General features: G+C 37.4%; 2 protein-coding genes across 5 annotated transcripts in view; one reads left to right on the plus strand and one right to left on the minus strand.

Moving 5' to 3' along the window:
• The window catches only part of dync2h1 (dynein cytoplasmic 2 heavy chain 1), a 108,178-nt gene extending 107,994 nt beyond the window's left edge, over positions 1 to 184 (minus strand). For all 4 annotated transcript variants that reach the window (XM_078246350.1, XM_078246348.1, XM_078246349.1 and 1 more), the window contains exon 1: positions 94 to 184. The gene's annotated coding sequence lies outside the window, so the exon portion shown is untranslated. The remainder of the gene's footprint in view (positions 1 to 93) is intronic.
• A 7,901-nt stretch (positions 185 to 8,085) lies between these two features.
• On the plus strand, positions 8,086 to 17,743 carry LOC144515475 (T-lymphocyte activation antigen CD86-like). Its single transcript, XM_078246351.1, has 8 exons — positions 8,086 to 8,152; positions 10,141 to 10,169; positions 10,881 to 10,948; positions 12,581 to 12,880; positions 13,996 to 14,271; positions 15,946 to 16,065; positions 16,180 to 16,222; positions 16,390 to 17,743. The coding sequence occupies exons 1-8, from the start codon at positions 8,150 to 8,152 to the stop codon at positions 16,436 to 16,438; spliced, it is 888 nt and encodes a 295-aa protein (XP_078102477.1). The 5' UTR covers positions 8,086 to 8,149; the 3' UTR covers positions 16,439 to 17,743.
• The last annotated feature ends 1,351 nt before the right edge of the window (positions 17,744 to 19,094 follow it).

The following is a 19,094-nucleotide window of genomic DNA, read 5'->3' on the forward strand; positions in this document are numbered from 1 at the left end:
ACATTAGCTCCCCTCTGTGTTAAAGTTAAACATTGTAGCTAGCTGGCTTGACCTTAGCACGCTAACACACTAAAAGAAACCTTGGTTTCATACCGTTTTGCCACCAAATAGTCTACTCGGAGCTTTCAGTAACGCAATTCATAGAGGGAAGCTGTAGCAATCTGTTACTCGTGCCTGTGTGTGTGTGTGTGTGTCTCCAAGATTATGCTTGCGTGGGTACCGTAGCAACTGCGAGCCATTGTACCACGTGACACAGCAGAACTACAACACTACGCAATTAACTTAGGCTATTTACTTAGAATAGGTGCACAGCCCAGCAAGGCAGCATACTTTGGTTCGTTTCAGCCGTGGTATATCTCCATAAGGTTTTCTCACATAGGTCTTTCTGAGAAGCTCAATGTATTCAAGATAAATTGGTATTAGCCTACTACTTTTTTAATTTGACCATTTTAACAAAGACAAAACAACAATTAATTTAAGCATTCAACAAACACAAATTTAATTCAGGAATATGCACTAAGAAAAAAAAAGAATTAACTGAAATAATGGTCTGAAAACTAGAATTTTGAGACAAAAGGATACCACCTGTATCTGAGAAAGTAGGTAATATATGTATTAGGTAAACGTCAGTAGTGCCCACTTTGGTGCCAGAATGGAGCAAATCTGACGAGAGGTGGCGTCTGACATACATGCATTTAAGCACACTTGTTGCATCTTCTTAGACCAATCACTACAAAGTGGACGATGACAGATTAGCAGGAGAATATTATAGATACTGTTGTCTGCCATGTTAAATAATTGTGATCCAGGGGTGCAGTCTAGTTTTTCATACTGAGAATACTGGGATTTTTCCCTCATCTGGCTCATTTTCTGTAGTTTCTGTAACTTTAACATCTGCTGCAGTGAATCAGAATCAGAAAAGGTGTTATTGCCACTATAAGTAGCCTACACTTATGTGGAATTTGCCTTGGTGAAAGGACAGTGCATTCATAAACAAACAAACAATCATATTAAACATTAACATAAAATAAACAATAAATACAGAAAAACAAATATATAAGCTACATACAAAGTAACTGTTGCATAAGAAAAAAGGCTGAATGGATTCAGTGCAGAATACAGTGTCACCCGAAACAGCAGTAGCCTATAGCTTCAGGGGCAGGCTCACAAAAACACTAAAAGAGTGTAGTTTAAATTCACTTTCGTTTCGTATCTACTTTAATTATTCACATAAGTTAATTTCAAATTTGCAGAGAATGACCGCCAAGCTACTGTGTTGTTGTTCCTGGGTGACTCGCAACACAGATTCTGTTACAGTTCTTACACAAAACAATTGTAGACTATACCACTGTTGTGATCTCTTCCAAAGAATTCATACCACATGGTCAGGTGAGACTGAGCTGGTAAGCAGACAGGGAAGTTCATCAAGCTTCCTGATGTCTTCGTCATCATCTAACTCAACCACAATACATTGAGGTTGTGGAATTTGCTCATGGTATCAGAGTAATTGAATGGTATGTATTACGAATTAATATAACAAATGTTATGGCTCACATGCGATCAGCATTACCAAACTAAGAAACCGAGAAAGAGCAAGACACCTGTTTCCTTTTCTGTAGTACGTGTCTTCTAAAAAGAGATTGTGTCATGTCAGGGATTTTTAATTCAACAATAATAGACAATTCTCTGTTTTTAATTTAAGATACTTCTAGGCTATTTCTGAATGTTTATGAATTGTATATTCACGTTGTCTATTACTTCAATAGGCCTTTTTCAAAGCAGACATTTTGACTTGTCACAGTGGCACATGTGATACTATTAACATTAACGATGACTCTGTATTATTCATGTGTCCAGTAAACCAGTGTACAGTGAGTCAGTGAGTTTATTTTTTACACCTGTGTTTTGCCCATGATGGCATGTCAAAATGTCTCTGTAATCAGGGACGGGTTAACCTACCACGACCCGCTAGGTCCCTATTAACAATTATCTGTGTGCATTGTGTATAGTATTTCTATAATGGATTTATAACCTGGCCTCATGTTTGCTGTGTGATACTTTATTTTTAATACAATGTATTTCAGGAATATACATCATGTAGGAACAAATAATGAATTGAAATAATGGTCTAAAAACTAGAATTTAACATAGGGCCCCTTTTCAAGACAGGGCTTTAATGTCAGATAACAAAGAATGACCTTTAACACTCACACACACAAAAAACTTCATAAGGATTCCCTTAGTTATTCCCTTAGTTAGATAGTTTCATTTCTGTCACTGACCTTATATAGATACAAGGGAAACTCTGTTGTCACACAGCGTCATGTAATTAAAGCTCAAGCAGTATGATGGCCTTTATCTTTATTGTTGACCAGCAGGATTAACAATAACACTGATTGCTATTGGGCAATGCAGTTGTGTATGCAATCCACACTCCTCAAATGTACTAAAGCAGCAACATGCTCTCCTAGGTCCTAGAGTGGGAATAACTTTCCCAGACTGACAAACCTTTACAGTCTGCTTGGTAAAAATAGGTAAATCATAATAACACTTACTATTTCTGGAGCACATCAAATTTAGAGCTTTCGAGAGACACACAGATAGCTTATAGACAGTTACCAACTGCAGACTTTGCAGCACCATGCAGTGCTTTTTATTTTCTTGTGAAACTGTTTTTAACAAATATATTGGGTATTTGCAGTTTAGGGGGGACTTTTCAGACAGAAAGTTACTGAAGAAAGCTGCTAGTATTTAATATGAGATTGAGTTTTAAAATCCCCCAGAATAATGAGAACTGATTTGTTCATTAACTCCCTTTGGCATTTGGTTCTCACAGATTCCTGTACACCACATAAGCAAAGATATAAGGAAGCCTGTGGGTGTTAACTTCCACATTCAGAATGCCACAGATCCTGATGTTAATAAATGACCATAACACATTCTGTCCTAAATAGCTTTACTGGTAGCATTTTGCAGCAAGGATTCCAAAAAAGGACACCAGATATCTAGTAATATACTAAAATGTGTTGTGAAAGGCGAAATGGAAATTAGAGGGGTGAGTCAAGGGCAAGGAGGAGGCTCTAATTTCTGGGTACTTTTGTCAAATTTGTCAGGGATACACATGTACATATACTGTGTCTTCCCTAAATGTTGTGACTAAATCCAGGATTGGCACAGTTTCCTGGTAATCAGTATTTTCCCCCCAAAGAAGCAACATTTTATTGCAATGGTGAGCTTTTACCACTGCAGCCCCCTCCCTCTGGAATTCCCCACCCATACACATCCATGACTGTACTGACCTGGACACATTCAAAACACTAATCAAAACACACCTCTTTAGATTAGCTTTCCACATACAATAGTCTAACATGTCTCACCTGATAGTTACTGGTTTTATTGTTTTTAATTGCTTTTCATTTAATTTAACTGAATTATTTCAGGACAATGCACATTGGTGAACATGTACAGCAGTACACGTACAAATGCTAATTTCCATCTGAAGTCCATTAGGCAGGTTGAAGTTACAATAAAAAAATGACAAAAGATATACAATAGTAACATTTGCTATATAAAACAAGGAGAAAGAAAAAGAAAGAAAAAGAAAAGCAGGACAATTCATTAGTAGGTGTTAAAACGGAAACACAATTCATTTGTATACAGTTAGAGGTGGTTGCACATTTGGTTAGCTCTAAGCCACAACTTTACTTGGCTCTTAAAGGTGGCCAAAGTGGGACATCCCCTTATAGTTGGGGGTAGTATATTCATAATGCACTACCTTTAATAGATAGTGCGTTATGGCTGAATGAGGATTTTCTAAAAGGAACCTCACAGTCCCTGTTTACAACAGCTCTGGTGATCCGAGTCTGTCTGTATTTAATAAACTCTAGCAGTGGAGGTGGCACCAGGCCATGTAATACTTTATAAATTAAGCACATTGAGGAAAATTTACAAAAATGATCAAAACTCAGTAAGTTATATTTCTCTAAGATGTTGCAATGATGATAAGAGAAAGGTTTTTTATCTAGAGTTTTGAGTACAGAAGCTTTTTGTACAGAAGCTCAACTGATTTTAGGATAGTAGAACCCGACATAGACCAGCTGGTGATGCAGTAGTTCAAGTGTGAAAGTATCATTGAGTGCAGAAACATCAGGGCAGCTGCATCTGACAGAGATCCTCTGATTTGCTTAAAATTACAAAGATTGAATTTAATTCTATTGGATATCATTTTAACGGTTTTTAAAAGAGAGTCTGGAGTCTATAATCACGCCTAAGTATTTAAACTCATTAACAACTTCCAACTCTTCTGTGCCCAAGAACACCCCAGATAGGCAAAGGTAATATGCTTGTTTTATGTGTTGGTTTTATTGCTTATCTGTTTTTAATGTGCTATATGTACTGGTTTTACTGTAAAGTGTCTTTGAGTACCATGTAAAGCGCTATATAAATAAAATGTATTATCATTATTATTATTATTATTATTATTATTATTATTATTATTATTATTATTATTATTATTATCTTCTTATACTGTCGTTTTTTTGCTGCAGTCTAAAGGCATATTGGCCACATTCAATAGAGCTGAACAGTGTGAATCCGGAAGTGAAAATCCCATTAATTTTCTCCATAAGGATTTTGATTATTAGCCATAATGTCTAAACCATCCAAGGTAGACTTACCTTGAGCTACAAGATTGTTAAACAAAGGTTTATGCCCCTGTAGAAGCCTCATATGACATCAATCTTGTTTTAAGAAAAACATTATTCGCAGTGTAATGGAGAAGTACACTACCCACAACCCTAAGCGTAACAGTGATGTCTCTGATTGGTGGAGCTCGCTGTTACCAATGAAATGTTTACCGAACCCACAAACAGCTAGTGAGCAGCTACCATTGAAGTCTATAGATATATACAGTATATATACATCTATGATTGAAGTCTATGATAGTTTATGTACACAGTATTGTACCTTTTCCTTAATTACCATTTTCAAATTTTTCTTTTGTGCCGAATCAAATGTTTTATGGTCACAATTCATCTCGTAGCTGGATGGCTTGGTTGCAGGCTTACAACTCTATAAGCATTTTTCTAAAACATCAAGTGAGATTTGAATGGGGGAAAATCACTTCCTGAACTGGAGTCTTTCCAAAAGTGGGGGATCACTGTTGAGCTCAGGGACATTCCCCTGCTTTCCACCCAGCTGGGATAGACCTACTCTGAAATGTGGCTACACATGTATAAAAACGAAACCTATTGTTTGGTTTTCCAAACACGTTTCCTTGACTTCGTTGGAAAAAGTATCACAAGGTCAATAAAAGTGTCAAAGGAGAATGTACAAGGAGCTATGAAAAGACTAGAGGAAAGAGAATCTCACTGAGCTAACACTGGGTGACATTAACATGCATGTGGGTAAGAAACACTTTATTATGTAAATCTTTATTCCTCAAATGTCAAAGTAGATATTCAATTAAATATTAAAATCAAAGTTAATACATTAGAGACACACTCCACTTCTTATATTCAGGTCAGTTTAGTTAGCTGGGAACCTTTCAAATTATTAACTTTTTTGAATGACGATAAACATGAATTAAGTAGGTAGTGAAAATGGATAATTACAGTACTTAATTTAATATTTGTCATCAGACAAAATGCTAAAACAAAGAGAAGTGAAAAGATGTTTTACTGAATGTGACAGAAAAAAAAACAACTTAAGAATAGGGATTCCCTTGATAGTTTCATTTCTGTCACTGATCTTAGATAGATAGAAGGGAAACTGTTGTCACACAGCATCCTCACACCTAACTGCATATAATTAAAGCTTCAGGAAATCAGTATGATGACCTTTATCTTTATTGTTGACAAGCAGGATTAACAATAACACTGCTTGCTATTGCCCCTTGAACTATCAATCCAATTGTGTGTGCAATTCACACTCATCAATTTACTAAAGCAGCAACATGCTCTCCAGGTCCTAGAGTGGGAATAACTTTCCCAGACTGACAAACCTTTACTACATAACAGCCTGCTTGATAAAAAGAGGTAAATCATAATAACACTTACTATATCTGGAGCACATCAAATTTAGAGCTTTTGAGAGACACACAGATAGCTAATTGACAGTTACCAACTGCAGACTTTGCAGCACCATGCAGTGCTTTATATTTTCTTATGAAACAATTTTTAACAGCAGTAAGTAATGAAAATGGATAGTTACAGCACTTAATTTAATATTTGTCATTAGACAAAGTGCTAAAGCAATGTTATTGAAAAACAGAAGTGAAGAGATCTTTTACCAAATGTGACAGAAGAACAAAACTTGTATGTGAAACACTGTGTGGTTAGCTGCAGAGCAATTACGAGCAAGCAGCTTTAAAATAGCAGAACACCTGTATTTGAGAAACAAAATCGCAAAATGACTCACAAGACAGGCCACTTTGACCCAAAAGCCACAGTTCACAGTAATTGTACACTCACACACACACACACACACACACACACACACACACACACACACACACACACACACACACACACACACACACACACACACACAAACTCACACAACACTAATCTTCATAGATAAACCATCATTTGGAAGATGCTTCACCCTCAAATGTAGGTAAATATGTATTAAGTAAATGTCCCGTAGTGCCCACTTTGGTGCCAGAATGGAGCAATGTCATTTTGTGAAAATCTGATTAGAGGCGGCGTATGAGATATTGTGTGACATAGGCTATAGGCATTTTAGCACACTTTGTAGCACCCTTATTACACCAAGCACTATAAAGTGAAAGAGTATATTAGCTGTGATGGATAAATAAACTGCACATAATGCATTCTCACATTTTCTTACAATCTTATATTATGCATCTTACTGCTGTATTCCACCATTCAAAGTTGCTCTTAGTGGCTCAAGTGGTTATAGTTATAGCTCAAAAAGTAGAAATATTTTTTGATTTATTACCCTGAAACACACTAGATGGCATGTTTACTATTGCCTTGCCTAAGACTCTATGCTTTCACAATAGAACATTATTTTATGACATACCTAGTCTCATGTCCAAAGATTGTGTAATAGTGGCTGATCGTGTCATTAACCCTTGTGTTGTCTTCCCATCAACTTTGAAAAAAAACTTTTTTTCACAGTTTGTTTTTGCTTTTTCCAACATTTTAAATTGTAAAAATTTTCTTCTACACATTTTCAGCGTATTTCTACATCCCATTTTTTCTGATAAAAACAAAAATTAAAAACGGGCCAATGTGACCCGAAGTCAACACAAGGGTTAAACTAAGGTTAACTATGATATTTAGTTCCCTCTTCCCTTTCAAAGCATTCGTTGTTAGTTATGTACTTAGTTCTGTCAGTTGTGACTTCATTTAATACACATCATGCAAAAAAAAACATAGCAGCAGAATAGTGTGGCTACATCACTGCTATTGTCTGCCATGTTAAATGATAGTGATTTCTTCCAAAGAATTCATACCACATGGTCAGGTGACACTGAATTGGTAAGCAGATAGAGAAGTTCAACGAGCTTCCGGATATCTTCTGACGTGACAATGACGTCACCAACACTCAAATACACACCCACACACACACAACCCTCACACCCACACAATTCTGTGGATGCCCTCTTTAAGCTGCTCAAGTTGAATCTCACCAAAACAAACATTAGTTACATAAAATATTAGATTTGCATGTCACAGTAGGAAAAGCACAGGTGTAAATAACAAAATTAATGAAGGCTAAATTCCATTTAGCTGCTTCAGTTTCAGAGTTCTGATATCGTGCATGTTGGCTCAACGTAACACTGTCATGGCTTACTGGGGCAATTGAATAGAATGAAGCCATTGTTAATATTATTAATCACACCTGTGCTTTTCCTATTGTGACTACAAAGTCAAGATGCCTGCTGTGAAAAATGCCTATTATACTGTATCAAAGATGCAAGAAGTGTTGTTCAACTAAGACAGGACTGTGTTAAATGTTCAGGTCGACATCAAGTTGTTTAGCATAGATTGCTGATTGTTCAATAAAGAGTTTTTTTTTTTAGAATGGTCAAATGACTCATTCAGCTCCACCCATCTGCAGAGGAAGTACATGTAGCGTATTTACTCCACTCACTTCAATACTTACACAGACACACAGCACTATGGTAAGTTTCCTCATCCTGTTTCTTGTTTCTTTTGAAAACAATTTATTTTGTTGTTGTGAATAAGGCTATTCTTTTTTTGTGGACTCATAGCATCAAAATCTTCACTGGAAGTAGTAACACAAAAATCTAGTAAGTTTTAGCCATGAGTACTAACTAACTAAAACCTGCATGCATATCAGAAAATCTGTATAGCCTCTGCAAGATTGATCTATCTATCTTACAGGAGGAATGATATTGGCAAATATGTGCTGCTGATTAAAAATAAACCTGGACATTTACTCAGCTTTGTGTGTATAACAATGTGTTAAGAGAGAGAGCAAATTAGTGCAATTAAATAAGTGTGCTGAGAGTGTAAATCCCTACTGCCTGTGTAAATACATGTATTTGCTTATTTCATGTATAACTGGTTTAGTAAAAAGGATATTGTGGCCAAGTGACTAGAGTTGAGGATACATATATTCCCGGAATGGGAATTGATTATGAAACAGTCATCCAGTTGTTGTCACCCAAAACAGAAAGAAAATAGAAAGTTAGCCTGTGTATTGTCTTTCTTGAAGGGGTGTAGCAGGAGCAGCCAAACAAATACACACCTCTACTGCCACAAGTCTTTCACCTCAATTGAATCAGTTTCACCCAACAAAAAATCTTTACAGTCCTCTCTATTTTACCCACATGAAGTATCATATGGCTCCCACATTACAAAGAAGGAAACTCAATATGAGATGATAATAATTAAATGTGTGGAACAGTTTTGTGGTTTCGTAGCTTATCTGAAGGCAGGCATGCATTTTATTGCCTCTTAACAATCCAGCAGGGCAAGTCATGATTTGTAAATCATATTACCTCATGTGGGAATCCCCTGACCAATAAAGTCTCACTGTGTAAGCGTCTGACTATAACTGTTGGTGATAGTAGAAAGAAGTGATAGAAGAGCGCAAACACACATAACACACAATCAATCATAATGCTAAATCAATGCTCTCTGCTTTACCATTGCTCTCAAGTTTACTAACTTGTATACATTGTATTGTGCAATACATTAAAACCACAAAGTATAGCCTCAGAATTGCCATAGAGTTCCATCAACACCTCTCTGTGGTTGTTGAAGAAATTCTACATAAGCTCTCACAAAGGTAGTACTTAATGCAAAGAGTAGTTATATTAGATCGGAAAATTACTATAGAATTGGTGCTGGTGTAACAAACAACCTCTATCAAAATGTCTATATCCCGCTCAATTAACACTGAAGAAGACATGGTGCCTGTTGTTTATTTTAGCCTCCCAGTAAATCAAGGATTCCATGGTTATTCATATGACTTTTATGATCCATCTGGTATCACTTGGTATCACCCATGCACAATACAGTACTTTAGATAATGATAAGGCCCTTGGGAATTCCCTTACATGTGGTTTCTGTTGACACTGCTGATCATTACGAAGCATGACAGTGGTGTTTTCCCTGTATGGAAGGTTATTTTTTGTTGCAAAGCACTTGATATTCTGTGAATTTGTGTTTTAAGAGCAGAGTTTAAGTACAAGGAGCTTTTCTCAAAAGAGAAAAGAGAAAATAGCCTGTGTCATAATTTCTAGACTGTAAATGTACTTTCCTTATTCTGTTACACTACAGCCTCCAACGATAATAATTCAGATATTGTTTTCTGTCTGGGAATTTCCTGGGAGTCTAGGTCTAGCTAACTGCTAGCTTTAACAGATACTTTCAGCACTTGGTTTCTATAATACCACAAACAATATAGTAGAAAACTATAAAACGAGCAGGTAGAGGAAGACTTTGATAATGATCACAGTGACTTTCCTTTAGCTTGGTGGCTGTTTGGATGTTTCCTTTCAGGATGACTGAAACCACTTTCCATTTTAACCAATCTAACAAATTTAGATTTATGAAAAATTTTGAGAAAATGCCCCAATGACCTAATAGGATTCTGGATTCTATCCTATCACAGTGATTAACTTGTTTGTCTTTTCAACAGGCATCACATTGCAACCCCCGATATTTTCTGTAAGTACTCCTGCCATTTTCTATTACCTGATCATGATTTTGAAATGTCAGCAATAGACATTGCAATGCTGTGACTCATTTGGAGTCTATTTTAAGATTGTTTGCATACTACATCTACCATGTTCACAGCATTAGAGAATGATGGCATTATCAGTAAACAACATGACCTGAACTCATCAGCACTTTTGAATTTTTCTTTGGGTGGGGAACCTAATGATTCCCACAGACCAGCCAGCAATAGTCATGCAAATTAGTTAATGTGGTCCAAGACAAGTCACTGAACACTTTCTCATTTAAATGGCCTCTTCATTCAAGACTGACTGTAAGTCAGCCACAAAGGATTGTCAGGAAACAACCAAAAATATCCATTCAACAGGGTTTGTGACCCTGCATCACTCAGTGGAGCTATTGCTGCCTGTGTCAAGGGTCATCAACTGAAGCTCCAGAAATCATAACAGCAACATGGAACCAAAGTATATAAAGGAGCAAGGATACTGAGAACTGAGAGTTACATTTATTTCCTGTAATAAGTATTTTTTATCTGTAATCTTATGACTTCACACTGCTGAACTCTATGGGCGCAGGGCCAGGGGAATTTAAGTATGACGTATTGCTATCTATCAAATTGTATGTATGCATCTTTGTGTCACTGTAATGCGTTACCTGGGTAACCATGTAAAAATTGAGTTATGTTTCCTCATGTCTTTCAAGAAACCCAAGGCTTTCCCTCCAGCTGCTGGCTCTGGTTGCATCTTTGACGTGGCACATTCTTGTCACAGGTAGGCATATCAGTGCATCAACAACACACCCTCATCTTGGTTTTACAGTTAAACCAGTTGTTTATCTAAGGAATATGTACTAGTGATATCACAACATTTAAAGCTATAGTGCGTAGTTTCTGTCACCCCCATGAGCAATTCTAAGTAATGAAAACAACACTGTCGGCGCATCCACGTGACACAAGCCTTCGGCGATTGCGTGCCACCCCCACCCCTCCTCCACACAATTGCAAGTAGCGTTTAACCCGTCAAATCAAGGAGGACACGGAGGATTAAAAAAACATGATGCATACTTCATTAGAGGTAATTATCTTGTAATTTTTATGTCCAGCTTCATCTCCAAAGCTGAACGTTGCTGTTGTCCTTTCTCAGCAGTGATGTAAAACGCATCACTCGAGCTGCTGCGCTCAAATGACGCCGGACTACACCTTTTTGTAAACATAGCCACACTGAGAAATACAGAGAGAGTTTTGTGGAGCTGATTAATTAGCTCATGAGTAATCAACTCATGTGGCAATGGCTTGAATGTAAAATAGTTGCTCACTATAGCTTTAAACACTGAAACATTAATGGGGTGGCCAAAGACACACAAGGTGACAATGAAAAGTAAAATATTTAGCTCACTGTAACATCACTTTCGAGAAAGTGTAAAACATGAAAAGGACACTACGAGTTGTGTATTTTACACAAAGGGCAAAAGAGTCTAAAGAGGAACTGAGATTTGTCTACTACGTCATAAGAGAGGAGCTTTCAAAAAGCTTAAACAAAAATCCCTGACCTTCACACCTACCCACAGCGTAAACTAATAACTGTTTACTCAACGTATATTGCTTAGGTTTAAGTATATAAGGGCTATTTGACCACTTAATGTACATGTCCTGTTACTGAACACTGCTAATAAGTGTGACTGTGTATGTAAGGATGTATGTATGTACGCCTGCTCATGCTGCTGTGTATGTATGTAGGTATGAATGCCTGTTCATGCTACTTTTAGATACTATGTATCATTTTATTCTTTTTTTACTACTTTTGGTTATATTTTAAGAATGACGCCCTGCCGGGTCAGTACTTTGAAAATTTCGTTGTACAAGTGACAATGACAATAAAGTTCTATTCTGTTCTATTCTAATCCACTGTTTGATGCAATTTGCTGTTTTGTTTTAAGTCTGTTGTTTGTTCTTTAATGTGAAACTTGTTATGTTGCTGTCTTGGCCAGAACTCCCTTGTAAAAGAGATTCTAAATCTCAATAGGAGTATTCCTGGTAAAATAAAGGTTAAATAGATCAAATAAATTTCAAGTCAAATCATAAATATGTCAAACCATATTGTTAATGGTTTTACTAAATTACATAAAGCATAAGAAAGCAATGGTTTGAATCACCTAAGTGAAAACAACTTTTGTCCCCTATTTATTTTATTTTTGTTTCTTATATTACACTTCATTCACATACCTTTAGATTTTAAATCCACAATTAGCCAAATAAACATTCATGGTGTATTATTTATATAGTGTACATTACAAAAATACTACCTAGACGTTTTGTGAAACACAATTTGCCTATAATTTAAGATAATATTCCTGAAGACAATTTAATTTCCCAGCATGCTTTAACCTCTTACTTTTTTCCGCAGAAAGTGCTGCTCTGATTCAGCTCAGAGGGGAGGTTGGTGGAAATGTGACCTTTCACTGCCCCATTGCCAACCGAGAATTAAAATTTTTGTACCTTCAGAAGGGCAAGATATTTGTGAATGGCTACTATGAATCAAAAGATACATCACACCTGGCATGGAAGAACACCATAATGGATCACGACAAGACAACTATGCACATGTACAATTTGAACGTCTCACATCGTGGTGAATATCAGTGCCTTTTCCAATACAGTGGCAGTAGTACAACTCAAAAACAAGTCATACATCTCAGTCTCACAGGTATGTACGTATGAGTGTGTTGACATTTAAAAATGTATTTGATTGTTTGAGTTAAAGGTTGTTCAGAGTTTTTGTTTCTAACCAGAAAAATACTGTATGTGCGGCTGTGGCTCATGTGGTAGCAGTCTATGTGTCAAAGTGTCCTTGGAACACCCCGAATTGCTGCACCATCGGTGTGTGAATGTGGGTGAATGTTTATCTGATGAGCAGGTGGTGGCAACCTCGGCCACCAGTGTATGAATGTGTCTGTGATTTGGGTGAATGGTGCCTGTAGTGTGTAAAGCGCTTTGAGTAGTCATTAAGACTAGAAAAGTGCAATATAAATGCAGTCCATTTACCATATACAGACAGTATTCTGAATTAGGCAGTCAGATTATTTCTAACATCATAGGTGAAGAATATTTTTTCCTCCTGATAGTAGTGCAAGTAGTGCCAAATTAATTAATGAGACAAAATCTTTATCTGGGTTACCACTTATCAAATACCTGCACAATCGCAGATGTTTGAGCTATTCTACCATAGACATTTTAACGTTTGGAATGACAATTTCAATTGACAAAGTCAATGCCCTGGAGCCCTAGAGCCAGATTTGAACACAGGAGTAGGCTGTGCGTATGACCTTGCCAGCTAGGTCTACAGGAAACCCTTTGCCATGCAGGTATTAAACCTTGATTTTACTGTCAGATATACTTGTTGAAGTGGGATGTGCTGTTTGAGGTAAAGGAAATCTCATTCACAGACCAATTTGTAATGTATATTCCCAAGCCTATTTATTCAGGGTCGGAGCAGTCTGGAGTCCATCCCAGCATGTCCTTTAACAGAAATGACTTAACTAAACTCTCAATAGGGTATCTATTACATGGCCACCCTATGAATAGACTTAAAATCCCTTCAGTATAATTCTCAAAACAATGTTTGCTAATCCATCACTCTCTCAGTAAAGGTGATTTGTCTGTGATCTTGGACTAAGGGAGGCTCTTTGAAAACCCCTTCTATCATTAAAAAGATGAATGGTTTGTTTAACTAAACATGGCTATTTTTAGAACCCTTGACATGCTGGAAATGCAACTTACTGCTTCCTGACAGTGCTGTTTTTCTCTGTCTGTCTCTCCTAGCCAACTACAGTAAACCTGCTCTCACAGTGCGCTACAGTGATGAAAACCATCGCAGTTGCCTAGTGACATGTGCTTCACATTGTGGGTACCCAGGCAAGACGGTGATGTGGAACGTACCAGAGAGTCAGATGTGGACGCTTTTGAACAGCAGTGAAATGAGCGATCCAAAAACCATGAAGGTCAACAGCTCAAGCACTGCATACTTCAACTGCTCCAATGGAGAGACGTCAATCAGCTGCTCTGTGGGCAACGTCAGCTCAGACATGTTCTCAGTCTGTGAGTAATAAAACTCAAAAAAGACCAGTCCCAATGGTTTCTCCACCAAAATATGTTTTATGCTTTCAACCCAATGGGCAAGTTTTGGGAAGTGTGAAAGGCAACGGAAACCCCTTGGCATAGATCCCCTTAGATGGCTACTGTTTAAGGAATATGTGAGGGAATTTTTTGCATCTCTTTTACATCCTGTAAATATTTGACTTTCACAGAAGAGTTCAAAGTTTCTGTGAAGAGATTTTAAAGCTTAAAAACAAGACAAGCCAACAGGTCTGTGAGAATGTAAATAGGCACAGCTGTGCTTTGAGCACATGATGATGTTTAGCACGTATAATGTTTACTATGTTCACCATCTTAGTTTAGCATGGTAGCATGCTAACATTTACTAACTATGAATAAACACAAAGTACTGCTCAGGCTGATGGGAATAGCCTATAATTAGTTTTGTAGGTATTTGACAAATAGCTACTATTGGACCAACTCAGATTTGACCTTATGATGAAAAATCACTAATGTTTTTAAAGTTTATCCTCTGAGAACCATGAATGTCTTTACAAGTTACTGTCGATCTGTCTAGTTGATGTTGAGATTTTCCCGTCTTGGCTAAAGTGATGGACCAACCAACTGACATTGCTATCCCTAGAGCCATATTGCTAAAATGTTGCTTGCAAAATGCTAAAGTGGTTTAGCTTGTTCACACTTTAGCCCACATGCTGCTGGATCACACATATTTGGCTTTCTCATTTCTCATAATTGTTGTGCTTTAGACTAATCAAATACAAACATTCTCTTTATTCTGTACAACATATAACTATATACTACATATAAAGATAAGATGTTAAGATGTTAAGATGATAAGATGTTTCACGGCGGTTATGTTCAAAAGCACAAATAAACACACCTCCGACCCCGCGGTAAGGTGCCATATTGACGAATTGTGTGAATGCAGAGCGTGTGCGTCGTTATGAGACGCTGGGCAAAGTGGCGGTTGGGAATGTGAGGAATGTGGCAATTCTTCTGCCCCATAGAGCTCCATTACTGTTCAAAAACTATTCAGTGGGGCACCTGGGTAGCTCACCTGGTAGAGCACACACCCATATACAGAGGCTCAGTTCTCAACGCAGCGGCCCCAGGTTCAACTCTGACCTGAGACCTCTTGTTGCACGTCATTCCCTTCTCTCTCCCCTTTCATGTCTAAGCTGTCCTGTCATAATAAAGGCCTAAAGAAATGCCACAAAAAAAAACTATTCAGTGAGCAAAATGGTTGCATGGACATAGGCACTGTCTTTTATATTGAGTCAATCCCACATACTCATCCTTCTGCCCTAAATACTTACTAGCGCATCAAATGTGTATTAATCCACGCCTAAAATAGTCCCCAACAAATGCACAATTTACTCCTGTTTGAATATTTGAATATATCCCTTAAAAAATTAAACTATACATTTGTGATTTGTCTATAAAGATTTATATCTTCAGTAACAGCAAATGTGTTTGAAGCTAAGAGCCACAGGCAAGGTAGTGAAAATGTGGAAAGAAGGACTCACACACTCAGTTTTGGTCTTTTAATGGGATTTTTTGACAATAAGAAAAAATACAACATGTTGGTTATGTTATAAACTCAACTGTTCCAGTTCATATGCTTTTGAGACTGATAAACATTGTTCTCATCTGAAGGTGCACCCATTGATCCCCCACCTGTTCTTCGCAGTCCTGTTATTGAAGCCATCTGTGCAGTGGTGGGTAGTATTGTGTCGGTATTGCTGCTGTGGTGGAGATGCAAGAAGGGAAAGAGAGGTAAGGACAGATATTATGTTTGTCACAATGTAGCGGTTTTGCACACATTTGCATGTCTGTTTGTAAAAACAGAAAGAAGTATGAATGACTCACAGTTTCTATGTTGGTTTCCAGGAGCGGCAGCAGTAACTTTTAGGCGAGTAAATGGATGTGAGGAGTAAGTGGATATTTACAATTACCATATATATATATATATATACACCATATTCATGAATTCCCAGTTGCTTAAAATGTTCTTTGTAACATCGGTAAATTATATTGAAATATTGTATAACTGACCTTATCCATCCCTTTCCCTTTCTTTCTATTTTTCAATTTCCCCAGGGAGGCAACAGTCCACAATGAAAGCAATGAAGGGAAAGAGGCCTCTTGAGTGCCGAATTGGTGAAGATGGCTGAACGACTTCTTCGTCTTCTTGGTTCTAGAATCTAGAACTAAAACTATATGTCATTCAAGTGTACGTTACATTTGTGACTGACTAACTGTATACGAGCCAGGAACCGCCAGAGTGGTCAGTGACTCATTGGCACTATTCTGTGAATCAGAATCACTGGGGAATGCTGTCGACATTTCACTGACAATGACTTTTAAGTGTTTGAGGAAGTATTCCAGCAGTGTGACATTCAACTGAGAGTAGCTTACTTCTAAAAAAAACAATAATAATAAAATAGATAGATAGAAGACTTTTCAAATGGTTGTGGTGAGTTTGTTATTGTATACTGGAAAACAGTTTATGTGTGGAGAAAAACTTCCCAGCACTATGAGCAGTAAAAAAAAAACTGTGTTTAAAGTTTGGAAAAATATATATTTTGTTGTTACACTGACCTCTACAGGCAGAAGTGGGATCTGTTAAACATGCTGCAAGTTTCACTTTTGGACTGTTCCATCTTTAAAAACAGTATGATAGTGTTGTTGTTGTTGTTGTTGTTGTTGTTGCACTTTAAAATTCCCCTTGTGCCTTTTCTTAAGTATAGCACAGTCTACAATATTATGTTGTGTTAGTGTTTAGCTTTGTGGAATTGTTTTATTTTTTTTAATTTAATGCACATAATAGAACAGTCAATGTTAGTCATGTCATGGCAGTATCCATTTCATTTTGTTTTGAAAGTGTTTGAAATGTACTGTGGTTCCCTAATTTTGTCTAGGGTTTTATTCTCCAATTAGTTTTGTCTATTAGAAATGATCATTGGCAAGGAAAATATGTGTGAATGCAGAAGAGCTGTTTTTCTGCAATAGATTCCAGTATTTTAGGAGGTAAAGTGCAATATTAAATACAAAGGGAAAGTTTTTATTTTCTTTGTTAATTAAATTAACGTTCCCCCTAAAATTAATATTTTGGTCTTCTTAGCAATTCTGACATTTTTTCTCAGGTGACTATTCTCTTGTAAAATATTGTTATTTATTTAATTTTATGTTTTTCTTTCTTAATATCAAATTGTGTGTTGTTTACCCTGTTTACACTTTTTGGGTAATTTAGGCAGTTATTCCTCCTTCCTATGAATGAATGAATTACCAAACATTTCAAAGGGCTGCTTCCGTTTCCTACATCTGTAAGAAACACTCTTGTCAGACAGCTGTTTGCTTACTTTTTCATGTTTATGTGGTATTTTACATAACTTTGCCATCCTGTCCTATATCTTATTTTCATTTTTTGGTAATAAAAGTACAATGGATTAAATTTGTAATTATACTTGTATTGTGTTGTAGGAAGAATTACTCAAATTGTTCACTTACTTCACTATATGGTCAGAATATGGTATTTAAACTGCTGCAGTGGATTGGCTATATAGTATTTACACAATTTACACAGTTTTATGACTTGACTTGGGTAGACACAAACGGGTAGAAATAGAGCTTTACCAGAACTCATTTTTTTGTTGCAATGCAGTTTTATTGCCACTAGATGTCGTACTAGCACCAGAGTCAAGACAAATCTGCTGTCATGGCTGATTGGTGCTGTGTACACTACAACATCTAAATATTAGTACCACATCCCTGAGACTGATCACATTTGTGAACTAGCCTGCAAAAGTGATTTCCCTTCCGCTGGCTTTGGGAATGAAACCATGTTTATGAATTCAGCATATGATGTATATTCAGAGCATTGTGAGCACAATCCGTTTTAACAGGGATACATGATGTCCCTTTGACCTCAATATGTAGTCACCTGCCAGGGGAAGGATGAGTTACCCTGCTTTACTGAAGGAGACGAGAATAAGTGCAGGAAAAGGAGATGATTGTAGACTAGATGTCTCTTGCTCCCATTCTCTTTCACCTTCTTTGTCCTTTTTATTCTTTCATAACACACCTCCATTTCTCTTCCCTGCTTGCTTTATCGCTGTCTCATGAGTCACTGTGACAGGCTGTCAGTCCACCTCTCTGTCCTGTGTTTACATTGGGCAGCAGAGCAGCACCAGGCTGGTTGCACTTCAGGAATGCAACCCCCAAGGTCCCTGCCTTCCTTCTCCTCCTCTTTTTCCCTTCTCCCCACATTTATCCTCCGCATCTTTTTCTTTCCCTCCTTTATTCTTTCATTCCCTCATTGAACAAACTTGCTCCTTCCTCTCACTTTCCTTCTGTTCCTTCTTCCGTTTTTTTCCCCTCCGCTCCTCTCCTCCCTCTAATTATCCTCCCCTCTGCCCCATCAACCCCCCCCACACACACACACACGCACACACACACACACACACACAAGCTCCCAATTTCTCCCTCTGCCACCTTTCTCTCCTCTTTTCTTATCCACGCTTTCCCTCCTCCGAACCTCCACTCCCCTTTTTTCCTTGCCTTTTTCTATCACCTCTTTAAAATTCAGATAGCATTGTCCAAACTCCACCCCCCCCATTCCCCTGTCATCATTCCCTCACCTCCCACTCCTCCCCATCTCTCTGTCCTCCCTCATTCCTGTGCTGTATAACCTAAACAAACCAGGGAGGACTTTCCTCTGTGGTGGCTGTAGCATGAAATACACCACGTCAGACTTGGTTTAAACATAAACATTAGTCAATTTTAAGGGACTGGAAAAGGATATG

This window comes from Sander vitreus, chromosome 3 (assembly GCF_031162955.1).
Source record: "Sander vitreus isolate 19-12246 chromosome 3, sanVit1, whole genome shotgun sequence".
Taxonomy (NCBI): domain Eukaryota; kingdom Metazoa; phylum Chordata; class Actinopteri; order Perciformes; family Percidae; genus Sander; species Sander vitreus.

Excerpts from the sequence above, each read along its gene's own strand:
- LOC144515475 (XM_078246351.1), top strand. Across the intron at positions 12,881-13,995 it reads CATACATCTCAGTCTCACAG|CCAACTACAGTAAACCTGCT; the intron begins GTATGTACGTAT and ends TGTCTCTCCTAG. Across the intron at positions 16,066-16,179 it reads ATGCAAGAAGGGAAAGAGAG|GAGCGGCAGCAGTAACTTTT; the intron begins GTAAGGACAGAT and ends GTTGGTTTCCAG.